The 19,938-nt window shown below is 41.6% G+C and overlaps 1 protein-coding gene across 2 annotated transcripts in view; it reads right to left on the reverse strand.

Moving 5' to 3' along the window:
- Positions 1-29: 29 nt before the first annotated feature.
- The window catches only part of anks1ab (ankyrin repeat and sterile alpha motif domain containing 1Ab), a 49,646-nt gene continuing 29,737 nt past the window's right edge, over positions 30-19,938 (reverse strand). The window contains exons 3-14 of one of the 2 annotated variants that reach the window (XM_008279560.1): positions 18,715-18,830; positions 12,509-12,607; positions 10,982-11,128; positions 8,788-8,895; positions 7,905-8,075; positions 6,417-6,554; positions 6,134-6,205; positions 5,772-5,855; positions 5,546-5,683; positions 4,466-4,642; positions 1,302-1,400; positions 30-403 (exon numbers count right to left, since the gene is read on the reverse strand). In XM_008279560.1, coding sequence (XP_008277782.1) covers positions 284-403; positions 1,302-1,400; positions 4,466-4,642; positions 5,546-5,683; positions 5,772-5,855; positions 6,134-6,205; positions 6,417-6,554; positions 7,905-8,075; positions 8,788-8,895; positions 10,982-11,128; positions 12,509-12,607; positions 18,715-18,830 — 1,469 coding nt within the window. In that variant the 3' untranslated portion in view covers positions 30-283. The remainder of the gene's footprint in view (positions 404-1,301; positions 1,401-4,465; positions 4,643-5,545; positions 5,684-5,771; positions 5,856-6,133; positions 6,206-6,416; positions 6,555-7,904; positions 8,076-8,787; positions 8,896-10,981; positions 11,129-12,508; positions 12,608-18,714; positions 18,831-19,938) is intronic. The other variant, XM_008279569.1, reaches the window with a different exon arrangement.

Here is a 19,938-nt window from a genome sequence, read left to right on the forward strand (position 1 = left end):
GGGCGGGCGGGGGAGCCGCGGGAGTGTTTGTCATGGCAGGTAGGAGGTCGGTGTGGGTCGCTGGGACAGGGCAAAGGAGGGTGCAGGAGTAGGCAGCCCTGAGGGATGCTATACCATCACAGTGAGAAGGCACGGGGCTCACATGTATATATGTGTGAGTGTTTGTGTGTGAGAGAGATAAATAAAGAACCGGATGCAGAGTAGAGTAGAGTAAGGGGGGTGGGAGGAGGGCGGGAAAGAACTGAGGAGGGGGGTGCAGAGGGGCGGCTGTGGGGATCCGGCCTCAGAATATGGTGGTCTCGTACTTGGTGCTGACGGGGCGCCTGTTGGAGTCCCGCTGGTCCAAGAGCCAGGTGGTGCTGCCCAGGGAATGCATGTCAGCGTCCATCTCCAGGGGGTCGATCTGCCGAGGGGGAGGGAGGGAGGAGGGACGAGAGGAGGGCGTGAGACGTGCGGCAGTGGAGGCCATTGCGCCACACTGACAAGTCCTCAGCTCACACACGTGCATGTGGATTAGAGGTACAGTCCAGTGATCATGTTATAATCACAGACACTCAGGGCTCAATCCACAGAATGGATGATGTCTGACAGAAAAATACACTCTGAAAAGCCGCAGCAGTAAACCAAAAGATACCAACCTTTGGGAGTTAAGAGATAAGGCTGATTAGTAGCTGGACAGCAACATGGGCTCTACACGCGTCAAAGCACGAACAGTCGAGACACACAGTTCTGCATACATTATCCTATTAATTAACTTACTAATACAATAATATAAATGGTAAATAGCTAGAAGTAATCTCAAGGTAAGTGTTGATTATTAAAAAAATATCCTGCTTATGAATGACACCTTAAGTTCAACATGTCTCAAGAGTGTACAATAAACATGAGAAGCTATTAAAAAAAAAAAAAAAAAAACATCCGACAGAGACAACTTCCACCATCATGTTATTACTGCGATGGATTAAAACCTTCACTGGCACAATTTAGCCAACAGTCTTCATATAGAGAAGGTATATCACATCAAGAAACCTTCTCTTTTCCCTCAATGAACTGGAGCTAGTTTCATTTTAAACTCTAAAATGGAAGATGACAATGCAAGATGGCAAAAGTAAAAAAAAAGGGATGAGGAGAACGTTGATGGCTGAGATATTAAGAACCACAAAAACGAGGAGACAAAGTGCACTGCAGCACCCCGGCGAAAGGGGAAAAGAAAGAAATCGGAGGGGAGGGGAGGGAGGGATCGGTGTGTAAGCAGATGTATGATGATTGAGGATTGAATAGAGGAAAGGAAAGAGAAGGACCTGGACTCCAGGGCTAACAGAGTGCAACGGGAGGAAGGAAGGACGGTGGGTGGTACACGTGTGACAGTGACAGCAGCGGCATTCGAGTAGAGGGGCACCCTGGGAGGCAGGAGGACCAAGAAGACAAGAACAAAGATACGTTAAAAAAAGAAGAGAAAGGAGAGGGACAGAGCATTTCAATGCACTGAATGGACAGTGAGGAATTCCAGTAGGAGCAGTTCATCACCTGGTTTTAAAGGTTGACACAAATATTGTTGACTTTTTACTAAACCATGTCCCCAGGTAGCGTTTGTATTCACGTGGCTCAGCAGTTGCAGCTCTGTGAGCTTTGGACTTCTTTCTTGGAGTTTGAAGGGTGAAGCACGTAGGAAACGGGTTACGCTGTGTGGTGATTTATTGTTAGCATACCTACACTACAACCTAACCAAATTTCAAAGCCAAGGAGTGCATCATCTACGTTGCAGGCTACATTAGAACAGTTCATTTAAGCACGATTCTCAAGTATTGCATTTAGTTTTGTTCCATAATGAAGGATACAATTAATTTAGTTTTTGGCCAAATTCAAGTAAAATAAATTGGATTGATTGAGTGTGCTCTGTGATAAACACCAGAAGATTAGTCAATTCTCTATTGGCTGCACCATCAGCAGTGTAGAACGGACTTGGCAGCAAATCACAGACAAGTATTTAAACATATTTATGCATTTTCTGCATCACTACCTAAATGCTTGTTGGTGATACATACACTTTATCTACTGCAACTGCACAACTTTGTTCAATGGGAATACCAACATGCAGCTCAACGTGTTTGCAGATGTAACATATTCCCTCAGGTGACAATCTTTAGCAAGACTATCAACAGGGAAAGAACTGGTGAAAGGGAGGCGCTTCTTACAGCCACTTTTATTGCCAAAAGTCGCTTAGCTCCGCTGCTAGCAGGTTATTGAAAATTCTGGCTTTAGGCTCAACATATCTGGCTAACACATTAATCTCACTTTGTACTGCACCACTCTGGAGTTATATGCTAACCCTAATGGGATTTAAATTGTAATATCAACAGTGAATAACTATTTTTAAAAAAGTATAACTTGGAACAACCATGCCAGATTTAAAAAAAAAATCAATTTAGGGTGACATAAAAAGCTTACTATAAATGAGTTCTCATGGTTTACTTCTACACAGCAGTCAAGTCTGCAGAAGTAAATGATTAATTAAACAATTGCTGGCCAGAAAAAAAGAAATTTAACAAGAGATCAGCCATAAAAACTAGTCCTGGGTGGCATTAGCGCCTTTGTCCTTACTGTCTTTTGTAAACATGAGTGCATTTACACTCCAGCCAAGGTACTTGTGGTAGTACTACGTTTGGAAAACAAACCAATTAGTCAACAACATAAAAAATCTTTTTTCATTACGTTAAACCTGCAGGTCGGAATTTTAACACAGTCAACACGTGCTTGTAACATATGTCTTTTTTTTTTTTTTTTTTAGACCATATTCCTCTGAATGCTGAGTTTCTTTTTAGAATCTGTAGGATCAGAACTGTTTCTTGGATGCTTCTTTGGTTTTTCTGCCATACTCCTACACTTGCTGTTGCCTACTCTGTCTCTGCTGCTACTGTTGCGCTCCTCTTCAGCTCTGGCAAACCAATCCCTGATGTAAAAATGCGTCTGGTGCACCAGCTAGGAAATGTCACCACAGACAGAGTATTTACCTGATGCTGGTTGGCTTAATTAGCAGTGCATCATTTGGCAAGGGTTTGAATATAATGGACACTTACTTACATGTAAAAGAAAATAAGAGTCTAATCTTGTTTTTTTCTACGTCCTACTTGTGTAATGTTATCGATTAGTGCTACACTGTTAGGAAATGTGTGCTTCCTTCATTTTCCACGTCTTCTATGCCGATCATCAGCTGGTAAGGCTGCTCACTTTTTCTTTCTTTTAGCACAGCATCATGTATGCAGCCATCAAGTGCATATTAAAGACCCCTTTGCAGCTTTTTTTTGGTTGTTTCAAAACGAGTCCGTTGAACCAATTAAAAAGTCAGCCAGAGACAGCTTTTAAAAAACACAACTCTGGGGGCTAACATTCGCTTAATTAACTCGATAGCTACAGTTGATAAAATCTGCCTCTGTTGGCAAAATGGACCGTCGGAGGCTATAAATGAGAAGCCTGCATTTGTCTACTTATGTCTGAAAGCAAGGACACATTGTTTTTTAAAAAAAATGCCACAAATCTGTCACTGCTATCACTGCAAACTGCATGTGGGCCATGAAAGAACGGAAAATTTGACAGATATAACAACTGTAACTACAGGGGACAGGGCTTAGCAAACTGTCAATCGCTCCTTGGGGAAAATGTGTATTTAAAAAAAAAAAAAAAAACAAACTGTGTGGCTGTCACAGTTCCTGTTTAAACCAAGTACATTTTCTGGCAATGAATAGCATTAAAACAAATTGCAGTTGACAGAAATAACCCCCCTCTCATCTAAAACTTAAACAAGCAGCCAGAAACTCATTATGCAGCTCTGTGATTACTCCATATATTATCCGTACAGGCAGGTAGTAAAACAAAGTGATTTGTGTCTATGTAAGCATGTGGTCCCGCAGTTGTGTGTGTGTGTGTGTGTGTATGTGTGTGTGCTGCACAGCCAGGAGTGCACGTGCGCTCCCGGCTGTGCAGCTCTCTCAGGTGACAGTGATCACTGAACGCTTATTATACGCTGCCTGAGAGGTCAATGCATTGCTCAGGGTGAACATTTACGCAACACACTCAATCAGAAGTGAGGAGGCAGCAGGGTGGGTCTAAGTGGGCCCTCAGAATTGTCCCAAAGGAAATCACACACACCCGCCTGGAAGCAACAAATAAAACTATGCATTCATCATGTTTCACATATGCACGAATGGAAAAATCTCCCCTTCATCGGAGTGACTCACAGAGTTGAGGGGGTGGGTGAGATGAAATTGGTAGCAAAGTCATGACTCATCACTTTCTACCACACACACAGCAAATCTTCCTTTTGTAGGTGGTCCGCCGGGGGTTCAGCGGCGGAGAGAAAGTCGGTCACGAGGTCTGCGTACGTTTTCTGAGTTATGACTGCGTTTCTACTCTCCCCGCACGCTCGCATTCACCGTGCTACTGTGAGGGTTTGTAAGGTGGTACTCACTGCTGATCTTCGCATGCTGCTCCATGACTGAGACACGGGGCGGCTGGTTTTGGTTTCTATAACCTCTGAGGGAAGAGATGAAGGGGGGACGTATTGTCTCGCCCTGGACTGAATCGCCATCTGATAAGCCACCTCAAACGCCTGTCCCAGTGTGAGGATGATCTCGTACGTCTGTGTCTGCGTGGATTAAAAAACACGTCCAGACAGAAAAGATTTACAAAGTGTGTGAAAATCAGCAGATAATAAGCAGATCTTTGTGATAAAAAAAACAAAACTGACACCAGACAACTTCTCCTCAGAGGCTGTCCTTCTTTTACAGTTGATTTCAACTGACACAATAACTGTTTATGGGGTGTTTGTGTGCTCAACAAACCATTTAATTTCTCCAACAAGCTTTAGGAAGAGCTTAATGCTTGCACAAACATGACTAAATACCTGGTATCAGTTGGATTACATTGCTTGCACTCTAAAAATCTATTGCATCCAATCATTTTTAATGACTTTTGAATCCGTTTCAGTATTTGTTTTCAACAATCTGTTGTGTATCACACGGAAAACATTTCCTAGTGCGCAAAAGTGCGGCTCTTCAAATTTTCTGAATAATTACTTTGTGTAATTATCCACTGGCTCCTGTTTAAACATAACACATTTTCTGACAAAGAGAATTCTGTGCATGGAGAAGCTCTGTTAAATACAGATCATCAAGGCTTAAACTGTTGTGCGTTGACCTTGTTGAAGCCTTTATCAATAGAGTTCACTTAAAACAATTTCCCTGCACTCAAAGGCAGCTCCACAGTGGTCCATCCGCCAAAGACAAGAGATTGTTGTTGACCTTTTGCAGATGGTGAGACACAAATGACAACATAATCTGTGCAGGTACATGGAAATGCCATGCATAGCGGGAGGGTGAGACTTCAATCAAGCCATTTGATAAGACAATCAAGAAAATAATGGCCATAGGATGCTGCATGCAGGTTTAACTGCAGGATGCATGACATCCTACAAAGGACATTTTCAAAAATCTGCAAAAGTTGTCAATTCATATTAAAGATGTTTTCAAGACAGAGTTGCATTGCTCACCACTTCCACGGTGCTGAAGACGTGGCAGAAGTGGTGGCCGCTCTTCAGATCCTTGGTGATGTACGCAAACGTGCAGAGGTCGTCTGGGTCTTGTGCAGCACACGAGATGTTCCTGATCTCGTGCTCTGCAACTATAGTCTAACGGAGACAGGAAGGGAGTGAGCGCACACTGGAAATCAACCGCTGAAAATTAGATCAGATCAGAAAACACAGACATGAACATTACCTTCGTGGCTGCATCGATGAACTTGACTCCTCTATAGGTAATGGAAAGTATGACGACTGGACCCTTTCTTGAATCCTTTGATTTCTGAAATGGATGCAAAAAAAAAGAAGAAAACAAAGTGAGAGTCAATTACAACAAAACACAATAGTTCATTTACTATCAATGTGAAGGTGACAAAAGTGATTGCCAGGTGTGTTTTACACATCAAGTCTTTCCTCTGTCGCCTTGTTATTTTATGTCTGACATTTATTTGCTGAGATTTATTAATTTCTACAGTCAATAAAAACACTTTTCAGTTGTTCTTCAAAAGGTCAGAGCAAATAACATTGGGGGAAAAAAACAAGGTTTTCAGTAATGCTTACCCTAATTTTAGCGCAGGCATCTTGTGTGGACTCAATCCCTCGTAGATCCCTGATTATCATTGATCCTAGGTACTAGGAGAAAGAATCAAAACACAATTTAGAGTACAATTTCAACATCAGTATTGACTAAACTGCACAGAACAAAAACACAAGATACCGTAATTAAAATATCTTGGACGCTGTGTTTCTTGTTAAACAGTAGGCATGCTTAATCAGTCTATCTGCATTGTACATTAACTCTACATTTCTGCAGAAATGCTGAAGACAGTGAAAAGTGACTTACTGTGGCCTCATACCCACAGGAGTCCAGGATGAGTTTCTCGGGCTGGTGATGCCAGGCGGACACCGTGGCGTAGGTAGCAGATTGGCTCGGTGGCCGGAGGTTCAGACGAGACTCTTTGTGCCGTTCACTGTGTCTGTCCTGCAGAGACGCAAAAAGAAGAGACTAAACTGAGATTTGTGAGCAAATGAAATACTTCTGTAAGGCAGCAAAAAGCCTCCTTGTGTTCAGGTAATCAAAATAACACTGTATTTCATGCCACAATTCGTAGCCACACGTTAGTACTAATTTGTGGTTTCTCAGTCAGGCTGGTGAGGTAAAAGACTTCTGACTGCTGTACATTAATATGAGGACAGCTAAAGTCTGTCCCGTCAGCAATTTAGCGTAAGTCCTTTTTGATATGCTAGTGGGCCAATAAATATTCATGCATACCAAGCCTTTGGGTCAATGTGGGCCGGCCTCGGCTCTTTTAATAAATCACCTGTCAGAGTAAAATATACTTATGATAACCATACGCTGAGGTTTTAGGGAAATGACAAGTATTGATTTTACATATCGTGGTCCCTGAGCAGCACAATGTTTTCCTTATTTGAGGATGCTCCTCTGCGTTTTCTCTTTGGCCTCAGTGAGTCAGAAACCAGGCACGCCAGCTTGACTGTTTGTGTCGTAGTTTGACCTTTAGTAAATGCTACAATTTGATCACCGAGTTATTCTTAGTCCATCCCCTTACAGAAGAAACCAAGAAATTCAGGGAGGCTGAACTGAATTCATGACAGTCGACAAAGATCAAAGACCGCTGCAGGGCAGGGCAATAATTCAATACTGTCATGTTTTGACTTTTGGTGATATTATATCCATTCAAATAAATGATTCTATGAATTTCGTTTTTTTTAACAGTCACAATTCATGAATACTTTTGTCATTTTGGTTTTATCTGATGTTACAAAGGCCTTTGGAGGAGTTCTTTGCATAGAGCATCTGTTTCACTATTTTGCATGTATTTTCCATATTTTGCAATGTATTATGCTTGAAACTTGAATGAATTCCTCCATATCAGCCCACCCTAATAGGTAGTTAGCTGAGCTTAGCTGGCCGAACTCGAGAAAATCCTAAATATATGTAATACACTGCAGTTTTCCGTCTTGAAGAAGCAGTGCTAGGCTTTACAATATTACTTTTCCACAAATTGTCTAACAGACACTAAATATTTTCTGCAAACTCAATTAAATAATTGAGAAGAAACAGACAAAATATCAGGGAGAAAATTGTCTTTTTGGCAAACTATTACAGTGATGCACAAAGAATATGAAAATCCAATATTTCTATAGAGCAGCTTTATTGTTGCATCACTCAACCTTAAATGCCACTTTTCTATTTCTGGCTTTGCACTCTTCAGTTTAATTCAAACTTTAGTTGTTGCAGCCAGAACAGCTCTGACATCCTAACACATCTCAGTTTGTACAGCATCAAGTGAAAGCGGGTGGAACTCACTACAGAGCGCGGCCTCTCACTATAAGAACGCAGAGATACACTACAGTCTTGGTCGACTCCTCGTCGCCTCCGGTCCGATTCCGTCAGGGGCAGAAGCATGTCCATGGAGCGACTGGTGTAGGGGTCCATCTGACTGAGAGGAGACGTGGTCTGGGACAGGAGGTCATGGAACTGACACACACACACACACACACACACAGTGACAAACACATACAAACACGCCACAGATTAATGATTTGACAGCACTGTCTACGCGGGCTGGTTTCCCCTGATCTACATCCAAGCCTAATCCTCGACAAAAGAGCCTCTTCCATGGAGATTCTCCATTCTTTTTAGCCCAGTTTAATCTGCCTGGGAAATCAGCCCTGAGTATTTAACTGTTGTGAACATAATGATATTGAAGAATCTCATTCCAAAATTAGACATCCGCTGCAGAAAGAAAAGGATCCATTTTCTCACAAAATGATGTTGGCATAGAAATACAGCTCGCCATGTCATGGTGTTTAACTTTGCCCTGTTTTGACTGTTTTTCAATAAGAAAAATAATCAGAATCTCTGCTGTAATATAACAAATACGAACTGGTTAAAAATAAAATAAATATATATCTTTTTTTTAAGGGCATTAATGACACTTAATATGGGTTAAATTAAGGGCATGTGCAGAGCCATCCAAACTGTGCACATTAAGCACATCCAAACTACTAACCAAATTAGCATTGACAGTGTGTTTGTGCACTTCAGCGGTTAAATAGTAGCTTTAAAAAAAACACCCTCCTCAGGTTTCACAGTATTTCTGTGGATTTTAGACACCGTCATTGTCGCCAAACAATAAAGAGCTTATAACAAATGTGGACTGTATCAGTTTCTACGTTTCCAGTCTTACCATAATTGGGGACAGACGACGAGACTTAGATGGAGCCTCTTCATAGGGTCTCTCTGCTAAAGAGGCAATGATCCTCTTCCGGTGGCCCAGAGGACCAATCTTAATAACCTAGAGAGGACGACGTCAGAGCACAAGTTTGAGACTTTCCATCGCAGCCTCACATCAATATCTCATGCGCGGGAATTCATCTAGTCTAAGCTAATAGAGATACATCCAAAATACACTGACACAGAGTTGGTGGCATTGCACCCCCTCACTGGCAGGCATTCACAGGCAAACAGAAATGACTCTCGTCAATAATTCAACCTCAATCTGTTTTGCCGTAAGCTTAAAGTACAGCACTGTCTCCTTCTCGGGACACTCTATAATTCACGATCCATTTTTGGACATAGTGCTTAAGAAACACAGATGACTTTACCAATTTATGAGGCAATAAGATGTAATATGCAAACAAGCAAATGACTTTCAGGTAACTGTGCTGCATGAATCCATTTCATTTGTCAAAATTTGAATGTGTTTGATATTTACAGTACACTGCAACAAGACCGTTCACAGTATCTGTCTCTTTACAAAGGCCATTTCAGCTCCTGTGTCAAAAACCCTCACAGGAGGAACCATAGGTTAATTTTATGTAGTTAAAACTCATTATCTTAATACTGTACATTTGCATAATTGGCTATTAACATTCACGCTCATCCAGTAAAGGTGGATGTTGAGTGATTAATGTTACATCTGCAATTATGTTTGCCGGCACAACATATTCCATAACAGGCTCATATGTTTCTTTGTCTGAGGGCTTCAATTATTTATTCAGTGAGAGTCAGAGGCAGAAGAGGCAACTGGTCTGTACGCTGCATTTCTAGTGCTGTTTTCATTATCATTTTGCCCAGAATCCCAGTGAGACCAGCATGCATGAGGCGTGTGAAATAAGAGGAAATTTAAATAGTAATAAAGGACCTTGGGATTATATGGGAACGTAAACCAGCTCATCGATCACCTTGATGCTGTTTTCTATAAGAGGATGTAGGAAATGTAATGGGCAAAGTGAGCTCTGCCAAGATGCTCAGAGGCAATTCTGCTACTCTGCACGCTGAGAGTAATGCTTCCTGCACTCACACCTCTCTTTCTGCATCGCAGTCTCGTGGACGCCGTCCCTCACACACTGCTGCAGACAGGCTGCTTGGCTGCTGCTTTCCTGTTGCTGCTGCTACTGCAGCTGTTGCTGGTTGCTGCTGTTTTGCCACCACTGTCTTGGCATTTATCCCAACCAGAAGCTACACAGTAATAAGTGGAAAAGATATGAAGACGCTCTCATCCTACACTGTTTTCTGTTGCTTGTTAAAAGTCATATTGAATCCTCTCTTGGAACTATTCCACCAAGACTGATGAGATCTGCATTTAGTCAAAAACAGCAAATAGGGAAATATGTACAGCATGAATTAAGCAGGTAGAAACATCAAACAGATGTCTATGAAGCTGCTGTTGCTTAGTACTTCCTACCGAGTTTGACTTGTGACTCTCGCAAACACTGATGACTGGCAGTTTTTGGTCAGTCACAGAGATTTGTCTTTCTCAGATTGTTCTATCTTAATCATTTTTAGCAGCCTGGTGAAGCTACTTTATCAAATATTTCACAATTCATTAAAGATTGGGAAAAAGTCAAGTAAACAATTATTTTTCAGCTGAGGATGAAGTGTTATAAACCTACTGAGAAAACATGGCTGCACCTTGAACACACACACCAACAGATCAACACCTGCACATGTTGAACAAAACTGGGACATGCATCGCCTCTATAGCCGCAACAGTTTTTTGTCTTGCTTTTTTAATTACTAATTATCATGAAACGTTACACTACTTCCACAAAGATAATCCCAAACTACATATTTCCGTGTCATCAGTCACCACTTTGCTCCTTAATTTACATTATCTGTGAGTTATCTACTAATTACTCGATGATTTTCAAAATGTTTCTGCTACAGTTTTATGCAAATGCTTTCAGCACTTCTCTGATATTTCAGCACTGCATTGTAAAGTGCTTCTTAACTGCAAACACAAACCACTAATCAAGGTGGCCTTGTCGTATAGGAGAGTAGTGAGTTCGGGTCCACAGTGGAGCTGAATTTAAAGCTGATGGCTACATATATCCCCTGAGTCCACCAACAATGGGTAACAGCAATCAGTGGCTTCTTACATTGACGATTTCCAGCTCCCACAGGTTCTTAACACACTCCAGCGTGCGGTAGCCGCTTGAAAGGAAGTTGGGCAGATATTCATGCAGGCCGAGGCCGTCCAGCCAGGAGGCGAGAGATGTGCTGCCGTCACAGCCCAGTGCTTTTACCTGCAGAGACAGACACATGTAAGTCAGCAAGGACTGTAGCTGTACCTGACTTGGCTCTGAACCCCCAAAACCTGGCGGCAGGTTCTCTTTTAAAAATCTATAAAACTGCACCGTCAGAAACCATAAAAACAGAGAGAATCATTGGATTTTCAACTTTCTAATGGTCAATAAAAAATCTAGACATCATTCACCATGACTCATTTTAAAATTAAATGTTTTTAATTAGATTCTGTCAAAAAGTAAAAATCTGTCCTTCATGCAACCCATGACAAGAAGCCATGACACAATCAGCTGCAAACCAAGTGTGCTATTTGGCTGAACTGCAGGTTGTGTTTACACATAGCAGAGACAGACGATAGGAGAGACTGAGAAAAGAATGAAATATACTTCATTAAAGAAATATATTGATGAGCATATATAGATGAGCAAACTGTAAGTCGCTGAATGATACATTCTGCGTGGTGAAATATCTTACCAGTTCGTGTGTACCTAGCAGTTCTAAAAATGTAAAATATCTATTATTTTTTCCAGTAATGGTAACACCTGGGGACCCATTGAAACATGTTGTACTTTTTAATTCACTTTTTCTTTTTTTTTTTTTTTAAATTTGTGTAAAATAAATAATCAAGGAAATTCACCTTTTATTCTTCTTTTTTCTGATTTATGGCATCATAACTTGGTTATACTGCACAAAAGACATTTTTGAGTTCTCTCTACTTCTAGCCATGGTTGTGCTGTTTCCATAGAGATGCATAGAGGGTTAAAATAGGAATGTATATGTTCTTTTCTATTCTTAAAAAAAAAAAAATTCTGCCTCACTAAAGCGGGGCATTGCCTCAACCATGCTGATGTTAGCATTTAGCTCAAAGCACCTCTGTGTACCCTAAGTATACCCTCACGTCACTCAATGTCTTTTTAATTAAGCATAATCAATAAGTGTTTTCATTATTCTTGCCAGACTTTTCACAGCTACAACACACGTTCTGACTTTATATTGACAGTTAAGTTAGACCAATCTCTATTAACCCATTTCACATAAGGTATGACTCTTTTAGATCCATTTGTTTAATAAATCACTTTTATTGCTTTCATGCACTTTTGATTTGTTCTCAGTTCATTCTGTGCCCTAAAAGCATTTACTGTGTTTCATATGAGGAAGGTTTCTATTTCAGCTCTCATGAACTAGAGTTCAGGGGAGCAATGTGAGATTTTATCTATCAATCCAAAACACTTTTCGCTTTATTCATCTATTTTTGGCTCGTCTGCTATTGTTTCGAAAGAACTTGGATTTCTGCTTCTTTTTTTTTTTTTTTTTTTTTTTACTGAGCCACTGTCAGTCACTGTTCTTCGGTGCTCAGGGTAAGTTATGATGTTAATTACCTTGGGCAAGCTGCGTGCTGCGTGGAGGATCTTCTTTCGGTGTCCTGGGTCAGTGATCCCGATGTCTCTGAGATCCTGGTCCTCCATCACGTTACTTCCCTGCATGCGCACAAACACAAGAGAGACACACAAATAAACACATTCACACACAGGCGCACGCACAGGCGGAGTCATCAGACGTACATGCATGCAAACAAGCGCGTGCACGATATGGACGTACAGTAAAGCAGCATGGAACACAGAAAATCTCACTCACACGCGCATGAAACCCTCGATCAGGTCAATAAAAGTATCATGACTTGTTCTACAATCTAACTACTCCGGTGAAATTGTAGCTGCACTAATACACACTCGCTCTTATCACGCACAACATGCACACACACGCAGAATAGGCACATCTCTGACACAAGCAGTAACAACAGAGTGGGAGGACAATGAAGTCAAATAAATTGTGCATGCCAAGAGTAATCAATCTGATCTGGTGCGACTCAGAGGGAACAAAGCCTTCATAGCTTCAGCAGCGTCTACGTGATCACTTTGCTGCTGCCTTTCATTGAGGGGCACTAAAGAAATTAAAATATTTCACTACATTCTGCGACTATTCTGCCATTTAGGACATAAAAACAATTGACGATAACTGGTTTTTACATCCTGAAATCTCGTCCGACAACTAGATTCTTGTAGATGTTCACACTCATTCACAGCTCCGGTTGCTTTGTCATCTTATTCAAGTTTATGGGCAGGAATAAAGACACAAGGAGAACGGCGAAAATGTCGAGCTAAGCGTTTTTCCCCGTGGACTGCTGCAGATTGATTCTTCCTGGCCAAGAATTTTAAAATGTTCTGTAGTCTTTACTCAATCTGCTCTCACTGGAGCGGTTTCAGAGCACAATGCAGCAGTATTCGCAGGCCCGTATCAGGGTGTAGTTGGGAGATTACTCACTGATCGCTAGAATAAAGGTCAAAATGAAGCGGGGTCTGATGTAAGGGAGGCCCAAAATAGATTCTCCACTTTTATTAACACAGTCTGAAGTTTGATGATGCCTCGGGAGACTCTGCAAACTTATTATTTCATGCTGCATTTGAAACATGTGACGGGAATGTATGGTTCAGTTCTTACATAGCTTATGAGCTATGGTAGTTTGATTTAATCTGATACGACTTGCAGATGTAGCCATGGTAGAAGTCCTTCATCTCACTAAATGCACTCGGTTAAGGCAACAGTGAATTAGAATTGCTCTATTGCTCTGCCCCACAGAGGAATTGTTTAGAAAAATCTAATTTTTGTACTTTTTTTTTCTTCCAAAAGTCAGTGTGCATAATAATGAACTGGCAAAGAGAGAGAGAGAAAAGGTTCGTGTGTTTCAATATGTATGTTCAGTTTCACATTATAACATATGAAAAAAAAAAAGGGGGCTGCAAAGTCTGATGCAATATTAATGCAGGGGAGATGCAATGTAAATGCATGATGGGAAACTTCTAAGATATTCTGCACTAGACAATTTGCATCATTTCCACATTTGTTTGGACATCAGAGCAACAAAGCAGAATGCTATTAAAAATGAAAAAACAAAAGAGAGAGAGAGAGAGAGAGAGAAATGATGTGGAATTTTTGACTGAAATAAAATGTGTGGCCACGAAGGCCAAAGAGAATGAAAGCTACGGGCGCCCCACTTCTGGTAGCATGAAAGGAGTGCAAAATGATAATCGTCGTGTAAAAATTATGAGAATGGGCACACAGCTGTTCATAATTTATGATCCCTCAAAAGCTGCATCTCAGAGCAATCATCACATGCGGAGAGGCCTGCCGACTCATGTGAGTGGCTGCTCTCCTGCTCTGGTGGGCGGGCCCGAGGAAACTTTCCCAGAAGCACTGTATATCTTCAGCTGTGACAGCGGCGGTTTGTAGGTACAGTACAGCTCGCATGCTGTCGCTGCAGAATTACATTGAGGAGGTGTTTTCATTTTCTGCTAGGCTTACAAAGGCAACAGGGTAAGAAAAAAATGTAAAAATCTGGTTTGTTCCAATCTTGTTTTTGTGCCGAGTGAGTCGCAGACACTGTTAGCTCTTCAGTACGCTGTTACATAAATGTATGTAAACATGACACGAGCCAAGGCACTGCCCTCCGTTGATCAGTTTGCTCGTCTTCGCAAAGAATCCCACAAATGAGTCGTGATATTCAAGTTCAGTCAGATTGATCACATGTGAAGCGAATCTGGCACAATCTAAAAGGGCACAGTATTAAACATTTACAAAGCCTGCCTGACTACGCTGACCTTTTCCTTGTTTGCAACCTCCACATCCTTGTAAATATCCATGCGTAATTTGCCTTGTGAAGCTAATGATTTATTTCCTTGATGCGTCAAGTCCAGCAGACACATTAGTTGTGGCATGAAAATGAACATCAGAATGCCTAATGACCCGTGGTCCTCCTCACATTACGTCCGGCAAAGCTCGATCAACATGGATTCTTCAAACCCAATCAGACAAGAAGGTGGCTTTATTTTCTTTATCACTATTAGAGATAACTCTACAGTTTGGGGCAAAGACAAGATTTGTCATGAGGGTAAAGATATTTCTGTGCAGTTTATACTGAGGTGGTCTATTCTTTCATATCTCTAGTTGTATTGGGCTGCTGTAGACCATGTAGCAAATCAACAGGAAGGACTGATTTATGGCAACGTTTGATTTACATGATTTTTCCATCAATTTAATAAAGTTCCTTATTTTGTCATACATTTAATTTAGTAGACTTGTGAAATATTACAATGCTTATTTCATCTATAATCTATTTCTTCATTAAAATGTATGAAAATTCAATGTATTCTGACATTTCTAATTATTGCAATATACTTGATCTTTCATATATAATGATAAAATGATTACTAATATGAAAAATAAGATCATTGTTTATTCACACTACTATTTTTATTTACATAAATTCATTACATAAACACACTAATATCTTTTTTTTGTTTGTTTGTTTGTTTGTTTGTTTTATAACTGTGACCACAATGCCTAAGAATCACAGATCAGGTAAATATGCTGTTCCAGTAGTGACCTTACTCTGTGAATCAGGTTTTGCTTGTGATGTGACTACTCCACGTTAAATCCAGTTTCTTTCAGTATGAATATAAAATTCAGCGCTTTAGCTTTAGGCTAGCTTCATTGAGTCATGGTGGGACACCAGCTCACTTTGAGAGCCACAGCATCTCATGTTACTTCACATAAAAAGTGTGTCTGTGAGTCACGAGCAGTAACATATAGGGAGTTAAAAAGTGGGAAAATCAGAGAACTAGAAAGGGATCACAACTGGCTTTCAACAGATACGTTGCATTTAGGTATTCTGAGGGGAATAAGTGAATCGACACATCCTTAACATGTGCTGAGTTGTACATTTTATAGTTGAGAAATTACTTTCCCATAATTTTCCCATCATTGGACAAATGGCATTTCTAAATCATTATGTTTCTAAATGATCTCAAACATGTCATTCATTAGCAATTGCCTAATGCACTTTTCTATCCATGAATACCATTATATCTGCAATAATATTGGAAAATAGATTTTAAGTGACTTATTGGTCTAGTGTTAATCCATACTTGTACTGTATTCCTTCGCTCTAAGCACAAACATTATGAATCTTGTAGTCTTGGTGTCATCTCATGGACTAATGTAAATCTCAGCCTAAAGCTTGTATCTGCAGCACATCTGATTGTAGGAGCCATCAAATGCTCTTAAGTACTCCCACTATATTGTAATCTCATGCCATCCAGGAAGAAAAACAAAACTGAGAGCAGCACTTCTCAACTAGAACGCTTTATGAATACAATCACTTTCTCTCTGGTGTCACTTAACTGAGCTCAGCTGTAACGTACACACAGATCAGCCACAACATTAAAACCACTGACTGGTTAAGTAAATAATATTGATTATCTCGTTATAGTGGCACATTTCAATTGTTGGGATTCATCAGGCAGCGAGTGAACACTCAGTTCTTGATGTTCATGCGTTGGAAGTAGGAAAACTGGGCAAGCGTGACGATCTGAGTGACTTTGACAAGGGCCAAATTATGATGGATAGACGGCTGGGTCAGAGCATGAAGGCAGATCTGGTGAGGTATTCCCAGTATGCAGTGGTTAGTAGCCACCAAAAGTGTTCAAAGGAAGGACACCCGATGAACCGGCAAACAGGGTCATTAGCTCCTGAGGCTCACTGATGTGCACGGGGAGCAAAGGCTGGCACATGTAGTTGGATCACACAGAAGAGCTACTATAGCTAAAATTGTAAAAAGAAAAAGCTTAATGTTGGCTCTGATGGAAAGATGTCTGACCGCACAGTGGATCCACTTGCTGCGGAGCCACACAGAGTTTCACTGCTAAGCCCTGTCTACTGCCAAAAACTACCGCAAATGGGCACATGAATATTAGACCATTGAGCATTGGAAGATGGCGGCCTATTCTGATGAATCCTGCTTTCTTTTCTATCTTTTGGATGTGTATGTCATTCACCTAGGAAAAGATGTCAGCAAGATGCACTGTGTGAAGAAGGCACATCTGTGGAGGCAGTGGATAATGCTCATGTGGTCCTAACATAGATGAGGATTTTACTTTAACACGTGCCGCCTGTCGAAACATTGTTGCAGACCATGCACACCCCTTCATGGCATCAATATTCCCTGACAGCAGCGGCCTCTCGTAGCAGAACAATGCTCCCTGCCACTGCAAAAATTGTTTAGTGACGGTTTTAGGAACATGACAAAGAGCTCCAGGTGTTGACTTGGCCTCCAAATTCCCCAGATCTCAATCCGATCAAGCATCTGTGGGATGTTGTGAAAAAAAAACAAAAAAAAAAACAAGCCCGATCCAAGGAGGTCCCACCTGGCAACTCAGTTCAGTTCTATTTATATAGCACCAATTCACAACATGAGTCATCTCAGGACAGGATCTGCCGTCTTGGTGCCTGATACCACAGGACACGTATTCAGAGCTGTGTGGAGTCCAGGCGTTGACGTGTCAGAGTGGGAACTACACAGTTTTATTCTGTGGGTTTTATTGTTGTGGCTGATTGCTGTATAACCTATTGTGTTAATGCAGTTCAGTGGTCTGAGAAATGTCCACATTTACCCTTTGGGCCTACTTATTTACAGTGCACAGCCATGTTTTTAGAGAAACATGACCAGTGGATGGAAAATGTAATGTTCTACAATCACTGCCAAATGCAATATCGAGTTTCCTTGCTATGTTCTTTACGAGAAACACGATAACGCTTTTAGTCAGATTGTGGACGTCTTTCGAGCTGCGGTTAAATTAATTCATTAATACATAATCTGACTGAGGCACTTCAAAAATGCAAAACACTGATTCTCTGTGATCATATTTTTTTAACCCCCGTGGTGGGAAATTTATGTGGATATTTACTTATTGGGTAAATAATACATTTAAAACCAAAATAAACATCCGCATGCAAACACGTGTTATTAAATTCTAACATCCACCAGTATGCCGTAAGTAAATGCAGCATTAGAGCATGCTGCTGCAGTATAATCATACTATGTGCAGTTATTGCAAGACTGTCTCATAAGCACCACAAGAACAGTGCAGAGCATAACGGGTGAGGGATTTTGTGAGATTCTGCAAGCAACCATGCAAAGAGTATTTGGAGTACACCACAGTGTGTCTAAATTGAGGGATATTTATTTATGTATTTATTTATTTTGGTCATCTGACTAAATCTACACAGGTTAAAGTCCAGGGTCTGTAAATCAGGAGGATTCAATACAGAGGGGAGAGGAGGTAACTGTAGAAATTTACAGTAAATGAGATAGCATGATTGGGAATGCTGGGGAAGAAAGTTAATGGGTTTCGGTTGTCATTTGTCTTACCACTGGTGACAGGCTATACTCTTTAAAAGGATCCAGCGAGCGCCCATAAATCTTAGCGGGGTCATGCATCGCACCGAGGTGAAGAGGCGTTATGAAGGGGAGAGGGAAGAAGGGTGAAAGGGTGAGTGAGGAAGCAAAATAAAGGGGGGATGGGAGGGTGAGGGTGAGGGTTGGGGGGGGTGGAGCTACTAAGAGACAAGCAAAGGGTGAGAGAGCAGAGTGGTGACACAAAAAGACAAATGCAGCTTGGCTGACACAGGGAGAGACAGGGTGATGTAAAGTGGAAGTGACCCCTGAGATGACATGCTGCAGGTGACTCACCATGAATCGTAGGTCGTCAAAGCCATTGAGCAGGAACTTGCTCTCGTACTGCGGCAGCCCCACGTGCTCCAGCCACTCTCCCACCGGCTGGTCCAGGGCTTTACCACAGGCCCCATCTGCCGAGAGAGGGAAGCGCTTCAGCAGGGAGAAGCCGTTCAGCCGGTAGCAGCGGCACTCAGAGGACGACACATGGCATTGCCACATCATCCTCGGCCAGCAGAGGCAGAGCCGAGTGCAGCAGCACCAGGCGGGGTGGGGGGGAGACAGGGTCCAGGCCGGGGGTGAGGGGCTCCCACAGTACAGGCGGGGGCCCGGCTAAACTCAAAACACAGGAGGAGGGTAGGAAGTGCTGCAGGCACCGCTCGAGCCCTGCAGGGGACTGACTAGGCTAATATACACCCACTGGTGTTAGTGTGACTGACTGGAAATGTCAGGCGAGGGTGGAGGTAGTGCAGGGAAAGAAGCCCATCTGAAGCTTGGTATTGTTAGTTATGTTGGACTGAGCCACTACGGCATCTTCCAACAAACAGGGCTCACTAAACATTCCTTTAGTGAGCAGATGAGCAAGTGTAAAAACAAGTGCCTAGCTAGTCCAAAAAAACATAACAATACTGAACACTACAAGTCAAGAGACCGGATAATTTTCAGGTTGAGGGAAAATGGAAATTATTTGTCACTAAATTAGACATTTTCATATAGCACACATTATTTACTCTGCTAAAAATATCCCCGTCATTTATTCTAAAATCAGAAATTACTCCATCAGGATGTAACACAGAAATATTCAGTTCCCCCAAAATGAATTTGTCAGGCTTTTCACCACATACTTGTAAAGCTCTGGCTGAGTCCCATGGCTTCATTGGTCAACCTCTTTGAGAGCTAGGACAAGGCTCATACAATGAAGGTAGCAGCATTCTAAAGTACTGTTGAGGTACTCATGTTATTTTTTGATCAAGGAATACACATTTGCTTAAATCATATTTTGTCCTTACTCCAGAGCCACACGGAGTACGGTCAGGTAGACATATTGTAAATCCTACATCAAAGAAACGTTGGCTTAGGATTTCCACAGTGTGCCGATTCCAAACTCCTCAATTCATAATCAAATCCAAGTATATATTCCTTGATAAAGCTCCAGGTAAGCTGTCTGCCAGTGGAAAAAGGCTGTGTGTCCTTGGTGGTGCCAGTGCTCCCTGTGCTGCCCAGCATTCACACTCTTCAGCA

This window comes from Stegastes partitus, unplaced genomic scaffold, assembly GCF_000690725.1.
Source record: "Stegastes partitus isolate 25-593 unplaced genomic scaffold, Stegastes_partitus-1.0.2 Scaffold5, whole genome shotgun sequence".
NCBI classification, from domain to species: Eukaryota; Metazoa; Chordata; class Actinopteri; family Pomacentridae; genus Stegastes; species Stegastes partitus.